The 21,857-nt window shown below is 38.0% G+C and overlaps 1 protein-coding gene across 1 annotated transcript; it reads left to right on the forward strand.

Moving 5' to 3' along the window:
- The first annotated feature begins 3,874 nt into the window (after window positions 1-3,874).
- abcf2b (ATP-binding cassette, sub-family F (GCN20), member 2b) lies at window positions 3,875-21,698 on the forward strand. The gene is given in 16 exon segments (XM_082162166.1): window positions 3,875-4,025; window positions 7,982-8,137; window positions 9,569-9,781; window positions 10,850-11,032; window positions 14,433-14,604; window positions 14,914-15,009; window positions 15,622-15,724; window positions 16,684-16,779; window positions 16,934-17,053; window positions 17,464-17,553; window positions 18,015-18,125; window positions 18,227-18,289; window positions 19,194-19,322; window positions 19,433-19,454; window positions 19,457-19,629; window positions 19,760-21,698. Coding segments are annotated over 15 exon segments (1,842 nt in total). The 5' UTR covers window positions 3,875-4,025; window positions 7,982-7,983; the 3' UTR covers window positions 19,877-21,698.
- The last annotated feature ends 159 nt before the right edge of the window (window positions 21,699-21,857 follow it).

The raw sequence follows: 21,857 nt of genomic DNA on the forward strand, positions 1-21,857 counted from the left end.
CATATTTAAAAATGTAACATTTAATTGTAACTATAAGTAGCCTAACGAATAGAAATTCCTCATTTTTGAAATGAGGAAATCTGAAGGAGATTCCTGTTACCTGACCTCTAATTTGACAATAGTGTAGTAGGCTATTGCTTAAAGACTCTGTTTATATTTTAATCAAGTTCATCTGCTGTTAGCAACCGTTATAATTAGGCTATACCGGTAATATGACCGAGACTTTGATGTGGGGAATAATGAGAGGTAGCCTACAAAGATGAAGTGTGCAATAAAACTATTTAATTGACTTGTTAGCTCAGTAACAGAAGAAAGGGAAAATGAAATGCAAAATATCTTTGCACTTTGAATGTGTAAATGAAATTGAAAATAGTATAGTAATCTACTTTTTGCCTACTCAATGCCATGCTACAGTTCCAATACATATCCACCAAAGTTATAGTTTTGATTCGGTTATCATTTAGGCCTACTCACTCATGTCGTTCCAAATCTGTTTAGGACTTTCTTTCTTCTGTGAAACGCAAATAATGTTTTTCAGGCCATATGACAGTCCTTTCATTTTCATTATCCTATAGAAAAAGATGCAATTAAAGTGAGTGCTCATTCTGACTTATCTAATTTTGTTTCACAAAAGTAAGAAAGGTAACCTGTATGAGGGTTAGGTCCAGTCATTGGCGGATTAACCATATGGGCAATTGGGCAAGTGCCCATGGGCACCACGTCCAGGGGGGCACCACGCAAATTGTTTCTCTTTTAAAACAAGCGATTCATTCTCAAACGTATTTCCAGCCTAGGCCTACCTTTCATCAGAACGTTCTAAATTCCTTGAAGTTTTTGTTGAAAGTTTATTATCTTCATTAGGCTACATGGTTTAATATAGGCTATATATATATTTATTTATTTATTTTTTGTGGACGCGCGATCTAGCATTGCTACTGCGTGAGCACGCGCGTTTCATTTCAACGCCTAGCGCGTCCACTGGCACGGGGCAGAGCGAGTGTTTTCAATTAATTCCAATGGAAGTTGAGCTTTAGGCTACTCTAGGTGTCAGCAGGGGCACCAAAGAGGGTCACTGGGTCCAGTGAGTGAATGATGACAGTCTATTTATTTGAACTATCTCTTTAAATGTATTGTACTTCCCTGCATGATGCACTTGAAACTCTTTTTTATAAAAATAAAATAAAAAATAAATAAAAACATTTATCACTATTTATTTTACTTGTTGTAAGGCTGGAAGCTTACGCTGCTATTTTGAACCAATAATCGGAAAAAAGGCAGTTGAAGGATGACATATAATTCAAATATTTATCTGACTCCAATATAATTTATCTGACTCCATTAAAGTTGTTGTTATTCTTTAACCTCTTATTCTTTAAAGGTAAAGGTCTTTCTTAGAACTGATAGGAACACGTAGGATTTAACCTGAACGTTTAGATAGCCTAACGAAAGTTATAATCACTTTAGCTTTAAACATAAGTGATAAAAGGAAAGACTCTCAAAGCCTTTAAAGCAGGCAAAGTTATTTATTAAGTTACATGTTTAAATATAGGCTCCAGACAGTAGAATAGAACAACATACTGTAAAGAAAACTTTTGTAACAAATAATGCACTGTTGTGCAAACGAGGCCGTAAAAACCTTTCTCATAGTATGAGGTTACGCACCGGTGTGCGGGAATGGCAGGGTTAAAGCCTTAAAGGGTTCATATAATGGTACATGCACTTTTACAAGTTGATTGTACTGAAATGTGTGTTGGCAGTGCCTGTACACAACCATCATAAAATGATTAAAATCCATGCAGTGTTTTAAAAAAAAATCTTCGTATGTTTTCCCCTCTCTACAATCAAGCCGTTCGATTTTGTGACGTCACAAAATCGACGCCCCTCCCACGAATCATAGCACGCGACGACCGGCGCGGTCATTGTTGATAGCTGGAGCACTGTCTGTCTATGAGCAGAATGGCGTCTAAGCGATTGTGGTGTTCTGTTCTTGGGTGTAATAACGAACACAGCATAATTTTGATGTTCCTAAATCCGAACCGCTGAAGACGCAGTGGCTGAGTTTGTTTTCGAAGGGAATATTCCCCACGATCAACGTCAATGCTTTCATGTTTTTCATGCGCGAATTATTTCACACACCAGACTGCTTACAAACGAGGTCAATATAAAGCTGGTTTTGCTAAGAAGCTGCTCCTGAAAAAAGAATCGGTACCAACTATTCGTGTTCCTGCTGCACCTCCAGAAGAAGAAGTGAGTGTAACGTTTTATTAACCTTTATATTAATATTTATATTAATCTTTGCAAATCGCTTGCTGCATGCTTCACGATGAATGCGGCTATTTACACTCAGGGTACATTACGGCATGTTTTCTATAGCCTATACGATGTTCTCAATATAATTCATAATCCCACGTTTATAATGAACAACGGTTATTGGGTTATTGTGTTATTGTGTCCGCACAGAACAGAGGGGCGGGGTGAGCAAAGCTCATTATCATTTAAAGACACATGCACTTAAACGGCGTGCTGAAAACAGCTGTTTTTGACCAGGTAAAATTAGTGTTTTCTTACAATACTAATGCGAATTTTTAATTAAAGTATATGACAAACTTTTAATTTAGACCCTTAAGAATCATATTAGCTTGTACAAAAATGGCATTATATGACCCCTTTAAATTTCTCCCAGATCAACAGTTACCTTTCCTTACCTTACCCTGAGCAAAGCACTGTTAAACATGAATGAAATACCAACACCGAAACCGACCAACAGGAAACCAAAAGATGAGGCAAATGGGTAGATCAAGAGGGGGAGAAGAACTATCACTATTTATTTTACTTGTATACTGCGTATTGTTCCGTTTTAACAAAACTGATAGCCTCCTAAGATCCAGAAGAAGAAAAAAAAAGAAAAGAAAAAACATTACATTGTTTCCCCCCTTTGTTTCTTATGCTCTAAGTTTCTAACGGGGGTTAAAATATTTTTTATTCATATCTTATGCTATGTCCTCTGTAGTGGGTAACAGCACTCAGTTGTTTAAAATGTGTTTTAAAATGTAGACATGTAGCCTATAGGCAAAATAATGGGATTTAAAAAAAAATCCATAAAGTCCCATTCAATATAATGTATCCATACACTGTAGGCCTATCTCATTTGCATATTAATGTGTTCTTGGGGCAACATGTCATGAAAAAGAAGTGCCAAAATGGGAGTAATAATTGGCAACATTTTCATAATAATATCTCATATTTAATAGGTATATTGATAGCTAGGCTATATACTTTCTTTCCCTATACACTTGTTGTGTCTCCCAAAATGCCTGATAAACATCAAGTCCTGGTGTCTTCTACAGTGGACATGTATGAAATCAATGCCCTGTTTTGTAACAGAAAGTCATATTTTGATTAGAATCCCCATAACATTTTCCTGGGATGTTGATTTAGGCTATAACAAACAATTAGAAAATGTGTCAGATTTAAACGATAATTACTAATTATCATATTTCCATAAGAGTGCTACATTTTATCATTAATGTCAGTCCTTTTTAAAGACCAATGAGAAGTTGTTGTCATGTTGAAACCTCCAAACGTTTGGTATCTCTAAAAAGCCCTGAACGTGCTCTTTACAAGACATATAGACTTAAAACTGCATGTATGGAGTCAGAGAAATTCACTCAAATATAATGTCCACTACAGTGGATAAAAGTCTATTCCTGGGTCCCAGATATATAAAAATTGATATTGCAAATAAATGATATATAAAGTGAAATTGCATATTTGTGAATTACGATTAAAATATTGATTTATGTTTCCAATACAATTCAGTGTACACGTTATATTACTACGCAGTTCCAGCATATGCGTGGTGAAGCGTGGTTCGGCTCAGCTCTCCGGTGATCTGGTTCTGCTCTAGCCTCTTCTTCACCAAATACGGTCAGCGCGCGCGAGCCAGTGTGTGCGCGAGCCGCGGCTGCCAGTGCCGCTGCCTGTGCGCGTGTCTCAGGGAACTGCGCTTAGCTCCTCGCGGAAAGGTACGCCTATTAAACACCCATTTTACTTTGTTTCAGCTTGCCAGTATTTTCTTGATTCTATCATATGTGTATGAGACATAAATATACTGTAAATGAGGTAATATCCAGCTTGAACTGTTTGTATTTGAGCTGAGCTGTATTCGGGTCTTGAACGCGAATTGCTCTCATTTCAGTATGTCACCGATGCCTAACCTTTGATACAAATTAAGCCATACACGACCGTACGTTTATATTTTTTATATTGTGAACTCCTCAACTCTCAAATACAGATGTCACTACAGCGCTAACGTTAGTTGGCTAACAAGGCCCTTTGCCGGTGTTCTGTGGCGGTTCTAGAGGGGGGGCCGGGGGGGCCAGTGCCCCCGTGTCACCAAGCTTGGCCCCCCCTCTGGCCCCCCTAAATTTGGAATCGTAAAATCACACCAAACAACTGCGCATTTTATCAGTTGCGGCGCCTTCATCTATAGGCTACACTGCAGCACGACGTATATTCACATCAAATGTTAACGCAGAGGAACGGGACACTGCAGTTCACAAAAGTTCATTATTTGCATGTGCTTTAAAGCCTTGCCGGTTAAACATGTAATTCGCTGCTGATGCGCTGTTCAAACATGCGCTTTACTGAGCGCGTACACTCGACGCACACATGCACTAAAAGCCTGTTACTGGACTAAGTTATCTTTTGAGTCTTATATTGCGCTAATACTGTCAAATACAGACAATGTTTACACAAACAAAGTTGGTTATGTCTAAAGTGAAAGCAAACAGAAAATTAATTAAAATCTGCTTGTCATATGCGTGTATATTAGACGCGTCGCGTGCAGTTCTTAAAGAGACAGTAGCCCTAATAATAAACATGATGCCGCTTGTCCTTAAAGAGATAGTTCACCCAAAACCAAACAGTTGCTGGTCCCCATTGACTTCCATACATAGTAGGAAAAAAATATATTATGGAAGTCACAGGGGTACATCAACTGTTTGGTTACTCACATTCTTTCAAATAACGTTTATTTTCAACAGAAGAAAGAAACTTATTCAGGTTTAAAACAACTTAAGAGAGTAAATTATGACTTTTTGGGGGGAGAACTATCCCTTTAATGTTAATAAAACAACAAAACACACAGAGGAAATCATTCACTGCTCTTGACTGAGAACTTTAAGTCTGTTGTGTTTTATTTTCATATTTGTTCATTTAATTACTTTCTTCAATTCTACTGTTAAATACACCTATAGCTGAAAAAATAAAGCACTGTTTATTTCATTTGTATATCAAGTTGTGTATGTGTAATATGTGTCTCTGTTCTTAATTTTTATAACAAAGAAAATAGTGACAAAGATTTTTATTTTCGCCACTTTGGCCTAAATGTCTGCCATTCTTTTTTATTTTATATTTTGTTACCTATAAGTCTTTGCTTTTAAAATAGGGACATTAGTTTGGCTGTAATGCTCAGTCACATGCAAAATAGTAAAACCAACATGAAATAAGAATCGTGATAAAATCGTGATTTTCCTAAAAAAAAAAAAAAAAATTGTGATATGATATTATTGCCATATCGCCCACCCCAGGTGTAAAAAAGTGCCTAGATGTGCTTAGATGCTAAAAATGTGATATTATTGATCATTATATCACACTACAATTAAACATAATGAAACATTCATTTGAATTGAAATTGTTTTATTAGCTTAGCTAATATAATTTATTAGCTTTTTCTAGAGATTGCAGTCATACATGACATGGTGAAAAATGACTTGAAATAATACTGAAAATAGGTTAAGATGAATGTTAAAGGTGTGCCCCCTAAAAGCACAAGTGGCCCCTGCCTGGCCCCCCCAGTTACTGTGGTCTAGAACCGCCACTGTCACGATATATATATGGTGGGCGGTGCATATCACACCAAGGCCTTCAGTGGTGTCATACCTTGAATGAATCCACCTCTTAAAACGTTTTTAATAGCGCACTGACTCTTTATAGTTGTGAAATTGCTGTTTTATTTTGCACCGGCAGTTATATGGTTAATGCGGTGAGTTCGGAGAAGGCCGAGTGCTAATATATATATATATATATATATATATATATATATATATATATATATATATATATATGTGTGTGTGTGTGTGTGTGAATAGGGTTTTGTGGGGATTTTAAGTCACTGTATATGATTCAGGCATTCTCAACCATGGTCCTGGAGGGCCACTGTCCTGCAGAGTTTAGGTCCAACCTTGATCAAACACACCTGCCTGTAGCTTTCCAGTAATCCTGAAAGGCTTAATTAGCTTAATTAGCTGGCTCAGGTGTGTTTGATCAAGGTTGGACCTAAACTCTGCAGGACAGTGGCCCTCCGCATACATTTCGTGTTTTCTAAAAAAGCGTTGTTCGTAACGTTACACGTTTTTTAAATTTATTTTTATAGTAGTTAACAATTAGCCAAGCCTGTCTTGGATGAATAGCGGTTGTGACATGTAAAGTTAAGCTTCCACTCACCTCGCTCGCTCACATGAACATGATTCATTTTCATAAACTGCCACAGTTTAAAATCAGGGGCCTCATTTATAACCGTTGCGTACGCACAAAACAGGCCCTGAAAGAGGCGTACGTAAGCCACTTCCGACGCACAAGTTGTGATTTATAAAAACAAACTTGACGGGAAAATTTGCGCACCTGCACGCAAACTCTGACCCATGCGTACGAACGTTTTGGAGATGGAGCAGTTTGGCGTCACCGATGGTGAGCTGGAGTTAAATGTCTTTTTGGTCACTTTTAGACAGAAAATCTAAGGCCGTTTAGTGAAACTGACGCAAATAACAGTTTAAATAAATAAAATAATGATTTAAACTATGTTTTACTTCTGATATAAACATTTAGATTAAATATGCCATTAAAATGAATGGAGTTAAACACTTAAACATTAAATCATTACTGAGAAGTTACAAAAAAAACATTATATTCAATCAATATAAATATTTGTTGTGGATGCGATGTTTTTTTTTTTACACTTTTCCTGTGGCGTGCTGTGTATAATGTTTTAACCACAGAGATAATTGCTTATCATGATCATACCAGATTGTCTGAGAAAATAGTTTCGTGCAAATAATGCCGAAGGCCTATCTGTTTCCATTAAAAATATAAATCAATTAAAAATACAATTCGGCCAGTGGAAAATATTGAGAAAAACTTTCTCTGAAATGTATTTTACACTATTTGATTTATGTATTCAAAAACAAGGCAAGGATAGGCTAGGCTAGGCTACTACATGATTTTTATTAATGTAATATGTCTTGTACCGTTAAACGTTATCACGTGGATGAATAATCATATGCAAATGATATGCAGATGAGGATCTGCATAGTAAAACTAGGCGTTGTAAGCTCCATATGGTTATTTCGGGGTGGAGACGCACGTGCACACAATCTTCCACTGACTGGGATTTATAAAGTGAATTCTGCGCAGGTTCTGGCGTACGAACGGTTTTATAAGTCTGAATATTTTTTGGCGTACGCCATTTTTGGCTTTCGGGCGCACGTACACTTTTAGTAAGGATCTTACGCACAGTTTTATAAATGAGACCCCAGATCAGCCTCTCACTGGCTGAGCTGTCCATTAACTAAAGAAGGTTACCCAAGCCATTGGAAACTGTATGATGAACTGAACCCAAAAACAGCAGCCTTTTTTTAATAAATGTTTTAAATGAACAGTATTTGTCTGATTAATGCAATACACAGAGTAGTGAAAAGCCTTATAACCCGCTTTATATGAAGAATGGCCTTATATGAATTCACAAACCACTGCCACAGTGCCAGGGTCATTGCTGTTGATTTACTTTCAATCAGGTGAGGTCAACCTATTGATCTGTATTTATGTGTGTAGTAGGACGGTAATTTATATAAGAGCTCATGTGAGTATGAAAGTATTCTAAAGTTAGAAAATGTAATTTTAAAACTCACAGGTTATTGTACAGCCATGCCATCAGATCTTGCTAAGAAGAAGGCTGCAAAGAAGAAGGAGGCTGCCAAAGCTCGACAGCGTTCGAAAAAGCACGATGAGGTGAACGGAGAAGGAGAGCTTCCGGATGGCCAAGAGAATTGTGCAGTAACTAATGGGGAGGCAAATGGAGGTGTGTTTATTAAAATGCTGCCTGAAGTTAGAAGAGAGAAAGAGTCATTTAGACAAGTGATTATTCGCCCACACTGTGCACTTCCAACATTTTTGACAGTTCACGCTCGTATAAGGCCCTTGGCAGAGTGACTCAATTTACACACAAACATAGCTATTGTTATAACATCATTTACTTGACATTTTACTGAATACCAGCTGTGCATGATTTAAGTACAGTAATTATTAAGTACAATAACTGCTGTTCTGATTGGTTGATGAACTAGCTAATTAAAGGGATAGTTCACCCAAACATTTTAATTCTCTAAACATTACTCACCCTCATGTTGTTCCAATCCTGTATGAGTTTCTTTCCTCTGTTGATAGTATTCCATAGTATTTATTTTTTTCCATACTGTGGAAGTCAATGGGGTCCATCAACTGTTTGGTTAACCATATTCTCCAAAATAACTTATTTTGTGTTCATCAGAAGAAAGAAACTCATGCAGGTTTGGAACAACACAAGGGTGAGTAAATGATGACACAAATTTCATTTTTGGGTGAACTGTCCCAAAGATCTTCAGGAGTGCTTGATAATTACAGACAGGGGAGTTGGATCAGGGTTGGATCTGAACTTGAAGTTAGGTGGCTCTTCAGGGACAGGATTGGGCACCCCTGTTCTAAGGTGTGCCGTTATTTTCCATTTAAAGCACTGCTATTACGTACGTCCATGTCTGTCGACTGCATTAAAGTTCCATATCACTTCGCCAAATTCTTTCAGTTTTCAAAGGCACTGACCAAGCTAACCAATATGACAAACAATAGCGTAAAATAACTAAATCTTTTTTCCACTAAATTACTTTTTATCATCTATAGAAAACACAGCCTCTTTTTCCCGCTATCTACTGACACGATCGCACACAGCCAGAAATATACATGAGCACAGAAATTTGTTGTGATCAACTTTTTCGATAAATTAGCATGCAACTGAAAAGCTGCATGACATTTCTCATGTTTCTAAGCAGTTAAAATAGCTTCGCTGCTACAGAACACTGTTGAGAGCCTCTCTCTCTCTCTCTCTCTCTCTCATAACTGTACGTCAACGGCCTCCATTACTAGCTCTAAAATGACATTTTGGAATTAGCAGCAGAGGCTTGGGATGAGATGCATAAGAAATGAGTCCTACACAAGTGTTTTAAGGGCAAAAATCAAACAAATGTGTTGAAATAAAACATGTCTGAACAATGTCTTAGGCGTGGTAACCGTATAAGCAGTATAATTGACTGTGCTAAATAATGCTCATTAACTCAGGTGTGCATGATTTTTGACTCGTTGCCAATTACTCTTTTCATGAAAATACATTTTTGCTTTAAAAACAAGCTTTAGAAGCTTTGCTCTCCTCTCTTACATCCACGTATCTTTTTTTGTTGCTTTTTTCACTTTTTTTCTGTAGATGTCGCCGCTCTGGCTAAGGAGCTGGATGAGTTTGAGATGCGTAAGATGGAGGCACGGGCAGTGACCGGCGTCTTGGCCTCCCACCCCAACAGCACTGATGTTCACATCAGCAGTCTGTCGCTCACCTTTCATGGCCAAGAGTTACTGAGCGACACAAGCCTGGAGCTCAACTCCGGCCGGCGCTATGGTCTCATTGGCCTCAATGGCACAGGTATGAAAGTTAAGTGACATTGGGGCTGATACTTCCATTGCTTCTCAAGATTTGTACTAGAGATGCACTGGTTGATTGGCCAGAAATCGGAACCGGACAGTTTTTGATCCAAACACACAGGTTTTCGTTTTATTTTAGCCGATCTCTCTTACGGACTTTCTATTGAAAATATCTCTATTTCCACACAGACTGCATTGCAATAATTTCCTAAAATGGGATTTGTGTGGAAATATCACAAAATCTGTAAATAGGACGTTAACACAGGCTAGAGATGGGACACACTGAAGACGGATTCAAAAAAAGAGAACACGTGCGCCAGCAGAGCAAACACTGTACCAGGCACAAAAATGCTTGAAATATAGAGAAAAAAAAACTATATAAATATTGAATCGGGTATGGGGGTTTATATGAATAAATCTCTAGAGGGGACCGACTGTCTTCAGAAAAGTTTCGATGGCATTATCTTTTCCTCTTACCTCCATATAATGCCTATAAGCCAGTGCTGCTTGTTGTACAGCGTCACCAAAAGAAACTGCTGCTGTTCCATAAGCACCATCTACTGGTAGAGAGTGAATTTGCATTTTCATTCAGTCCGTCTGCTGTTTTTGTCTTGTGCAGGTGTTCTATGTAGCATAATTTCACAAATCTAAAGTCAGACCATTCTGTTTTGTTTTAAATCTTGAAATTATGCAATATAATTTAAATAAAAAACAACTGCGAATGCTACATGTGTGTAGCGTCTTTGTTTGGGTAATTAAATTCAGTGGTTGCCTCTAATTTCAAATGACTACATATATTTTTTGTTTAAGGCCAGTTTGGCCTCTTATAGAGCAAATAAACAACAAATAAATGTGCTTAATTTGGCCAATTTGCTTGTAAAAATATTGGAATCTGCAATGAAATTTCAGGATCGGTTTATCCCTACATTGTACATGGACAGACCTGTGTGTAAAATTTTGTATGACTTTGTACCATAGCTACCATGACAATTTACAGTAAACTATTAATTAACAAGACATTCTCGTAAGCATATCTATGAATGGGATTATTCTTGAATGCTCTTTGTAGGCAAGTCCATGCTCCTGTCTGCTATTGGCCACCGAGAAGTTCCCATCCCAGAACACATAGACATCTACCACTTGACGCGTGAGATGGCCCCTAGTGAGAAGACAGCACTGCAGTGTGTTATGGAGGTTGATGAAGAGAGGATAAAGCTAGAAAAGGAGGCTGAGCGATTGGCTCATGAGGACTGTGAGTTATGCACATGTTTAATTAATTCATCCACATTGCATCATACACCCACATGCATCAGGTTTTTGCTATACGTTATATGCGTGATATACGCTAATACATTATAAGTAAATACACCTGGCCATTCAACTCTTATCATTGGTTTTATATATATTTATACCATGGTCTGGGTGAATACTCGATTCTGATTGGCTGCAGGGTGTCCATTAAAAAGTGATAGAGGACACATAGTAAAGGAGTTCTGGTGAAACTGACTGTTTACCATTCGAAGTTAATAAATAAATGCGCTGGCTACATCAGCTGTAAGTAACCATAGCAACAGGCAGTAAACTGAAGGGTTCTACGAGCTGAGCCGACTATAAATATCTCCGGTTGCTAAATAAACCGTCAGGCGTAACCAGGGAAACCAAGTTATTGTTTGTAAAAACTTTAGATTTCGATTGTAAAACTAATTAAAATATAAAGTAATGTTTTAAAAATGTGTTATTTGGCAAGTGACCATGGTATAAGCGGGTTAATGCCCACCTCGTCGGGCATTAACCCTTACACATATATATATATATATATTAGGGGTGTAACGGTTCACAAAATTCACGGTTCGATACGATACACTTGTGTCACGGTTCGGTACGGTTCGGTACGTTTTCCATAGGCTACAGCAAAAATAAATAAATTCCAGAGAAATTTCCTTGAATTATTTTTTTTTTATTATTATTATTTTATTTAATGAAACTAACATCATAAAGTATGATTTTTTTATTTTTTTATTTTTGTTGCTTTTTTTACTGAGCAATAATGGAGCTATACTTGACTCTTCTTATTAGCATATAACAAAACAGCTCCTTGGACAAAATGAAATATAATATTGTAGTAGTAGGCTAGTTATAAACAAAGGTTTATTTTAGTTCAGATTAACATTTGAGGGCAGCAATTGTATTCATAATGTCAAAATAAAACAGACGTAATGTTACTTGAAAGCATTATAGCCCACTATTCCTGACAAACTTCCATACCTTGCAGTTAGTGTTACTACAGCAAATCCATGGTGAATGTTGCTGATCTGTGGACACCGGCCAGTTCATTCATGGCACGATGTTTCTTCCTGGTTTCCACGTCAGCGCTGTTTGATCCGTTAATAACAGAGAAATGTGTATGTTTCTCACTAGATCTCGCAGCGATGTTATTACTTCAGTGGCGAATTCAAAAAGCATTTGAAATTCAAATGCTTTCTTTACTGGTCTGGATCTCTTAGCGCTGTGTGGTGTTGCTTGATCAGGCTCGCGCATAGGGCTCGCGAGTCCCGCTTCACAGGTCAAAACTGATAAACGGTCCACACAAACACAATAAGAGTAGCTCAGTTTCGTTCCTTACATTGCATTTGCCAGTTGATGTTGTGGTCGCGCCAGCCTCTATGAGCGCGCTTGCCACCCGCGACGCGCCTTCATTTGAAATAACGAAATTTTGGTCGGCAGAAAAAATGGTCCAACGAACCGTTCGGTACGTAATGCGTACCGAAAACCGAACCGAAAGCCTCGTACCGAACGGTTCGATACGAATACGCGTATCGTTACACGCACCCCTAATATATATATATATATATATATATATATATATATATATATATATATATATTTGTTTTATGGTGCGTATTTCTAGACACATTTAACCTTATTTTGATTATTCTCAGGTTAGGTAAAGTAAGTGTCATGGTTTTGTTTTGTTTCATGTCTGTCATGTGATCCCCTGTTCTAGTAATGTGATCCAGCCATTTGTTCTGTGTTGTCATTGGTTCATTGTTTTATTGTTCACAGATGTCCCTCGTCTTGTCATTAGTCCTTGTGTAGGCCTATTTAAACCCTCATGTTTGCCTTGTTCTTGGTTAAGTATTGTTTCACTGTAACTGTTGTTGGTACAGTTAACGCCACGCTTTTGTTTTATGTTTGATCACGTTTTTGTAAATAAACTACACTCGGGTATACATTACAGAAAACTTGACCAGACAACAATGAACCCAGCAGTTGCCCTACTATGTTTACGCCAGGGGAATCGTCCCCTGGAGGACTATGTTGCTTGGTTAATTTTAATTACGTTGCGCTCAAGGACATTTTTAGAGTGGGTCTCAAAGAACCTATCTGGTCTTGTTTGCCTGGGGGTAAAATTCACTTTTCCGTGGCCCAATACATAGACTATGCTCTTTTTTTTTTTTTTTTTTTTTGAGCGGCTCAACTTTTACTGTGGGTTTTGCGGATGAGGAGCCCTGCAACCCCACAGTACCTGCTGAGCCTGAGCCTCTTCACGTCATGCCTACCGAGCCAGAGACTGTTCACGCCATGCCAGCCGTGCCTGTGTCTTTGGACAAGAGGGCCGCCACTCCTGAGTCAGCTCCGGAAGAAACAGCATACAGCATTCATCATAGTCGCCACTGCTATTTTGAGTGTGTGGGCAGCACACACATCGGCTCCAGCCCATGAGCCCTCTTCCAAGATGGCCGCCGCCGTTCCAGTGTCTCGTCCCAAGATGGGGGCGGGCAGTAGGTACCTGATTAAGGCCATGGGGCCGTGCCTCCCTGGCCCCCTGTACTGCAGGCTCCGCCCTGGCCCATTGCAATGCCGGCTCTGCCCTGGCTCCACGGCCAAGGTCTGACCACGCTCCACGACCCAGGCCCGCCATGCCACGGTTCTAGCCCTGTTCCCCTGCACGGGTCTGGACCGCCCTCCCTCCCTCCCCCAAGACTGCCCTCCCTCCCTCCCCCAAGACTGCCCTCCCTCCCTCCCCCCCTCCCCCAAGACTGCCCTCCCTCCCTCCCTCCCTCCCTCCCTCCCCCAAGACTCCCCCTCGTCCGCAACACATCCGACGGTAATGTTTGCATTTTTCTTTCTCCAGCAAAGCTCTTTCTAATACATGTTTCTTCCTTTTTTATCAGTGTGCTTTTTAATAAATGCTTAAAACATTAAGTGTGGTGTTTTTCTTTATAAACCATTTTCTTAATAAAAAAGTTTCAAGTGTGGTTGATTACAATAAAGAAGTGTTCTACACACACACACACAAAAAAAAAAATATATATATATATATATATATAAATAGTGGAAAATATGCAATTGTTCTGTTACGAGTATGCCTTTTTGTGTGTATACCCACAGGAATAGCATTTATTTATATATATATATATGTACATACATACACATATACATGCATACATACACACACACATATATATATATATATATATATACATATACACACACATACATATACATATATATATATATATATATATATATATATATATATATATATATATATATAAAATGCTATTCCTGTGGGCTTGCTATCATTTCTTTAACAAGCAGCACAGCAAATAATCCATGGCCCATTTTTTCTGCTCTTCTACTCACTACAGCAGAGTGTGAGAAGCTGATGGAGATCTATGAGCGTTTGGAGGAGTTGGATGCAGACAAAGCTGAAGTTCGAGCATCACGAATCCTCTTTGGACTGGGTTTTACCCCTGCTATGCAGCGAAAAAAACTGAAAGATTTCAGTGGAGGCTGGAGGATGCGTGTGTCCCTTGCCAGGTATGAAAATGGCATTTAAATGTTTCTTCAATGTCAGAATTACATTTTCTTTATATAACTGCAAAATGCAGTTGGTTGCTAACTTTATAAAAACATATTCAAACATTAACATTTTCCTAATTAATTTTATACGTAGTATTATATTTTCACTGTAATGAAGCTAATTTCGTGGATTTGATTTATCATCTTCACTTAATGAGTGGACCAAAATCTCTGGTCAAATTATAGTTTACTAATTTAATACATACACTAATATTAATACATTTCCTGCATTCTTTAATCTCCCTTTGTCTAATTTCCCTCTTTCAGAGCCCTGTTCATAAAGCCCTTCATGCTGTTGTTAGATGAACCTACTAACCACCTGGATCTGGATGCCTGTGTGTGGCTGGAAGAAGAACTTAAGTCGTGAGCACTGTTCATTGGATTTTCTAGTGTGCCAATAATGAGATGGTAATTTGCATGCACAGAAACTGATTAAAAGAAAAAAATTAAATGTCAAAAAGTTTCATCTAAGACAAATGCCTAGGAATTGTAGCTTAAAGGTGCTCTAAGCGATGTTACGTGTTTTTTAGGCCAACATTTTTTTTGGCACATACAGCAAACATCTCCTCACCATCCGCTAGCTGCCTGTTCGCTGAACACACTGTAAAAAAACGCAGTCTCTGTAGACACCCCAGGCTCCACAAATAGCAAGAAAAACTTACTGAGCTAACCCGCACCATGAAACATAACAAACTGTTCCAGCCAGTAACCGACAAGAAGGATTTGGGGGTGTGGTTTGGGTGTGATTAACCTTGAATTTGGTTAGTGCGCGGATGAGGAGGAGGGAGGGTCTAGCTAACCTCTGTTTTCTTTGACAATACTTTAAACGTCAACAAGAAGATACATCACCCAACATCACTTAGAGCACCTTTAAGGCACACCAGGGGATATTTTTGAAGCAAAGTTTTTTCAAAGAGAATATGTTTTTCTTATGATGTCTAACAGCTTCTTTTTTTCTTTTTTCTTTTTTTGCAGTTTTAAGCGCATCCTTGTACTCATCTCACACTCTCAAGACTTTCTCAATGGTGTGTGCACAAACATCATTCATCTCCACCAGAGGAAGCTCAAGTACTACACTGTGAGTGCTGGTTTGGTCGGGGTTTGTTTTTTTTGTTTTTTTTTGTCTACAGTTTTGTCTGCATACTGTATGAGAGTCTATTGAATGCATTTAAAGAGATGGATCATCCAAAAATGCAAAACTCTTAAGTTACTCACCCTCGCTCTAAACTGTATGACTTCCTTTTTTTTCTGTGAAACATAAAAGAAGGTATTTTGAGAAATGTCTTAATGTTTTTGTCAGTACAATGAAAATAGAAATATCTTCTAAGTTCTACAGAAGAATGAAATTCATACAGGTTTGGAACAGCATGAGGGCATTAATGAAAATTATGATAGAATACAATTTTTTTAATGTAATGTCACAATTTTTTTGAAAATATGCAGTCCATTCAGATATTATTGAATGAAGCTCCATCAGTGTTTAGGAGGTTGGATGTAAAAGCTTTATTGTCTCCAAAAATCTGTATTTCTACCCAGCAAGCAATAGCTGTCTTTTCACCGTTTCGGTTAACTATAGTCCGACTATGAGTAACCCACTTCTAGACAAAATAACCTTGAATTTGGTTACATATCGTTTTTACCAAAATAACTTGCAAGATTTATGATATTCCATCATTCAAGCAAAGTCAACAGTGATTAAAAGGTATTTGGTTTAATTTCTTTGAGAGGTTCTATGCGTAGCTTGTGCGTCTATTCTTGGGCTATGGTTAGACGTCTTAAATTTTCACTGACAGCCCAAATTTTGCCTTGTTTTAGCCTAGACATCAGGGCTGTGTTTGGACGGCTATAAGACGTCTTTTAAACGCAAAATTACTTGCTGGCTATGTACTTGTCAAGCCTTAAAAGCTTGAAATCTGATGCTTTTATTACTGTTGCTAATAATGAACTGTCTGGTTTATTGGCACACTTATCACATATATTAACAATAACAAAGGTACAGTATGAGAGCGGTAAAGTCTGTTATGTATGCAATTTTAGGGTAACTATGACCAGTATGTGAAGACCAGGGAGGAACTGGAAGAAAACCAGATGAAGCGGTACAACTGGGAGCAGGACCAGATAGCTCACATGAAGGTGAAACAGTGCAGCCTTGTGGCCTTATTGCTCTGTTTGAATTGCACTTTCTCTTATTTCATCATTCTTTTATTGCACTGTTGCCACAGAAATATTCACCAGAGGTATGCCATTGCAAAAATAATGTCAAACTTATTCCCTTCATCTCTTGTAGAACTATATTGCCCGTTTTGGTCACGGCTCTGCAAAGCTAGCTCGCCAGGCTCAAAGCAAAGAAAAAACACTGCAGAAAATGGTGGCCTCTGGCCTAACAGCTCGTGTCGTGAATGATAAGGTTTGTCCAGACAAACACATATCAACACTAACACACTGTAGCATTTAGAGTTCTTGCATGCCATTTTCTCTTGCCCAACACCTGTGATCGGCATAAAGCATCAGTTTAGAAATGGTCACTTTGTTCAACTGACCAATGCAATGGCTAAGACAAAAGAAGTGAAAAGTGAGAAGCATTTAGAGAAAAAACACAGACATGATTTATTTTTTTGTCTCCTCGGTACAGGTTTGGTAAAAGCAATTGATTTAAAAATGGATTCTGAAATTTCCTTAACAGTTTACTAAGCCGACATTTGCTGTGGTGACTATAAACACAGCTTAAGCTTTGGGCTCTAGAAGGCACTGAGTTTGCTTTTAAAGATGATATTGTCAGGTGTTTATCTGAGTTTTAACCACACCTTTATCCTTCAGACCTTGTCGTTTTATTTTCCCCCTTGTGGGAAGATCCCGCCTCCTGTCATCATGGTGCAGAATGTCAGCTTCAGATACTCCAATGACACAGTGAGTCAACAGCCTGTTGCTTGATCATTTACACAGTATTGTCTGTTTGGGATATTTTAGTTTCAGCACTCATACTGTAAGCTGTCATATGCCGTATTATGTTCTAAAGTTTTAGTAAGCTGTCTAATTCTATAAGAATAGAATTCCACACTACAGCCATAGCGATAAAGCCACAAAGGAACAATATTAATGGAATCATTTTCAGAACAAGTTTTTTCCAGTTGATGAACAATAAAAACATGGACTACCAATCAGAATCCACTCTACTTTAAAGAGCTCAAGCAGTAGACAACATAACTGCAGAATATACTTATAATAAACAGAATGTAATTGTGCGTTGGTGTGGACGCTACTATAGTTATTGTTAGTTATTCTTGGTGAAAACGGGCATTTGGACTGAAAAACAGTGGCACACGCAAATATATCATAAAAATTGTTTTCGTTGAATTTTATTTTTACAGCATTTTATTTATAAGAACTTGGAGTTTGGCATTGACCTGGACACACGAGTTGCACTTGTGGGTCCCAATGGGGCAGGGAAGTCCACACTTCTCAAGCTACTAATGGGAGAGGTCAGTTATGAAAAAGAGATTGATTTGACAATTAAACGTCTTCTAAAAAGTGAGTTTTAAAGTCATTAGCATTAATTGGTTTGTATTTTTATCTCTCGCAGCTTCTCCCCACAGATGGAATGATAAGAAAGCATTCACATGTCAAGATTGGCAGGTATCACCAGGTATTGTCTTCATAGAAATACTGAGTATGATTAGTTGACTTACTACTTGTGGTGTTCTTGGCAGTTTCATAACATTTATATGTCTTCGATATCTATGTACTGTACATAGATAGAGATACATATTAAATGTCTTTGTTACAGTTCTGGGGGCGTATTACAGAAACTTTCTAGTCTTAAGTTAAGATCTGACAAGTTAATTTAGGATTTTTCACAAATTCGTATTACAGAAGTAAATTTTAAGTTGATTCTTTATCCTATCTTACAAAATCAAGCATCTTACAAGCAACCAATGACACGCAAACAGCTGCTGTGAAGTAAAATGGAAAAACTGGAGAATGGAGAAAAAAAATAAGTGGTGCTTTTCATTAAGTGAAGTTTTGATAAGCTTGGTAGAAAAGGCAAAGCCTAATCTTTTTATTTCATAGGAGTCTGTAATTATTTGTCAGAGTTTTGTCATCAAAATGCAGCACATCATTTGGGTGTTCACAAAGTCTTTCCACCATCAAACATCGCTGTTCTTCATCTTGTATCATTAATAAATGTGACGCCATTCTCAGACAGGCCTTCAAATAATTGGCTTTCAAATAATTTTGAAGTTAGGACACCATTGGGGTTGTCCTAAAGTTAAGACAGTTTTTAGGATTTTTTGTGGAGTTAGGATGCTTCTGTAACATTATTTTCCTATCTGTAGTTAAGAAAAGATTATGGACTTAAGAAATGTCATTTTGTAACAGCTTTTGTCCTAAATGAGGTCCTAACTGAAATTGCCATGGTTACCAGACAGATAAGATAGGATTCTAAAGTTAGGATCTTTCTGTAATGCGCCCCCTGAAAGCTAAATATAGTTAAATGATTTATGTTTCTTCATAATTTGAAGTGCTCTTGCATTGTCTTTGTCCTGCAGCATCTGACTGAGCAGCTAGAGCTTGACCTGTCTCCTCTGGAGTACATGATGAAGTGCTTCCCAGAAATCAAAGAGAAAGAGGAGATGAGGAAGATCATTGGACGTTACGGCCTGACAGGGAAGCAGCAGGTATGTGTGTTTGTGTTTAATGTGCAGGGGTGTTAACATGAGTACTACATTATTTTGAAGGCCAAACAATACAGCACACTGTACTTAACTGTCATATCCCTTCTGTACAGGTCAGCCCCATCAGGAACTTGTCCTGAAGTGTCGGGTGTGTTTTTCCTGGCTCGCATGGCAGAATCCCCACATGCTGTTTCTGGATGAGCCAACTAATCACTTGGACATTGAGACAATTGATGCTCTGGCTGAGGCCATCAGTGAGTTTGAGGGAGGAATGATGCTAGTTAGCCACGACTTCAGACTTATTCAGCAGGTATATCTTATTTTACAAAGCCAGTAAATGGATCATATCTTAGATTATTAGTGTGTCTAATTAGGATGTTGTTTTTACATTTGACTGTGATCTGGATTGTGTGATGGATGAGTTTTCTATCTCATTCTAGGTGGCTCAGGAAATTTGGGTTTGTGAGATGCAGACCATCACCAAATGGAATGGGGACATTTTGGCTTACAAGGAGCACTTGAAGTCAAAAATTGACAAACAGACTCATGATATATAAAAATCCATGAGCTGGACAGACAAACTTTTCCATCATGGATTGATCACCCTCCTCTATTTCCCAGATGTGCATGACTGATGGAATTTTGAATCGGACAGTGAACCCGTTTTTCAGCTGTTGATGTGGACTGCATTCCATTTAACTGTCATCTAGGATTGTTGACAACTTGCGTTCCCTGGTCTTATATCTTTTAATGCACCTCTCATTTCCCTGCATCAGCACATCTGTTTTCTTTAATATTGTAAAGGCAATAATGGTTTATTGGAATGAATAGATTCAATTATATTGATGCAGAACAGTAGAAAACATCACGGTATTAAGAAAGCAATTTTCAGAATATCCTACATCAAAACATAACGTACGGTGTTCATACCAAAATAATGACTGTAGACATAAAATACCATTTTAAACTGAGCAGTGTGATGTGTGAATAATGCGTACAAGTAAATGCACGTACACTTGGAACAGCAAATGTGCTGCTGTAAGACCTTCCTCTGTTTCCTCATTTAACTGTTAAAGAAAGATGAGCTGCTGTGGCATTATTAAAAAAAAGAAGAAAAAAAAAAACATCAGGCAAAACTCTGCTGTTGCTTTGTTTACACATACAGTCAAGTCTGTTCAGATAGCTTTGCTTGTACCTGTGAAGAGAATCATATTGTAGTTTAGCAATATAACAGCAAGCAATGATTCATTAATATGGTTTCTAAATATTTTTAAGTAGTTTCTCAAAGAAGACTATATGCAAATGCACAAACGTCCATGTTGCATAAAGAGGTCACTTTAATGGTTCTAATGAACAGCTGCACCCTTTCTCATAAAATACCAAGGCATGCAGGTTTCAGTTGTTAGGAAATGTTCCTGCCCACACTGTGTGTGAGTGTGTATTTCTAACTTGGCTACACTTTGGGGACACATTTTATAGAGATTTTCTTTGCTAAACCCAACAAGACTCCTTGTGGAAACACCCTCCCATTTAGAGAGTTAAACATGCATATGTGCAACTGTCCTCCAGTATTGTGGTTGCACATCTGCATTGTACAAAGTGGAGGATCTGTCTCTGTCTTTGTGCAGCACTCTGTCTTTCTGTTTCCCCCTGTAATAATTTCTTAGTTCATACTGTAAGAGGAGTGTGGGGAGTTTGATTGGGGAGGGTGAGGGTAACCTGCATTATCCTCCACGTACACCCTGACGTCAACACGCACTACAATGGCTTTGCCAAAGCTTTTAAATACATTGGGATTAAATTAGATCAAACTGAATGGACACCGTATGACTCGTTCCTACACTGAAATACAAATTTTAGCCTTTTGAGAACACAAACAATCCTTTAAACAATCTCTGAAAATATGCTTTGCTTCCTAATATGATGGTGGCAGCATATGCTGCTAGTCCTATCTCTAGTGTTTATCTACTTCCATCTTTTCACAATGAAGGAAACCAAAAATTTGACAAGTCAACATCCTTTTAATTTTCGTCTTTGTACAGGGAGGCATGTGTAGTAACATTGATTCCTATGAAGGCCACCTACACAGCAATATTGTACATAAATTATTTAATTTTCCTCTTGAACTCCAGAAGACTAGTGTATTTGCAACTGAGATGAAAGAATAACAGTGAGTTGGGTAAACAGGAAAGTATTGCAAAAATAACACAGCTTAGTAAGTGCCTTTATAGTTGATCAAGACTCTTTGCTTACATATAATTCTTCATAGACATTTGTGTTTTTGAGTCCTAAATTACGGCATGAGGGTATTATTATTAAGTGTTTTTATTTTTTGTAATCTTTGGTTTATTGTAATTAAATAAATATTTGATGAATGAATACAGTCATATCTGCACTGTTGCTCATGCAGCTGTTTAAAGGGGGCCTAATATGCAAAATTCACTCTTACATGGTGTTTGAACATAAATGTGTGTCGGCAGTGTGTGTACACAGCCACAATATAAAGGTACAAATGCACCCACTCCTTTTTTAATCCCC

The sequence above is a fragment of the Leuciscus leuciscus genome, assembly GCF_965113295.1.
Source record: "Leuciscus leuciscus genome assembly, chromosome: 2".
NCBI lineage: Eukaryota > Metazoa > Chordata > Actinopteri > Cypriniformes > Leuciscidae > Leuciscus > Leuciscus leuciscus.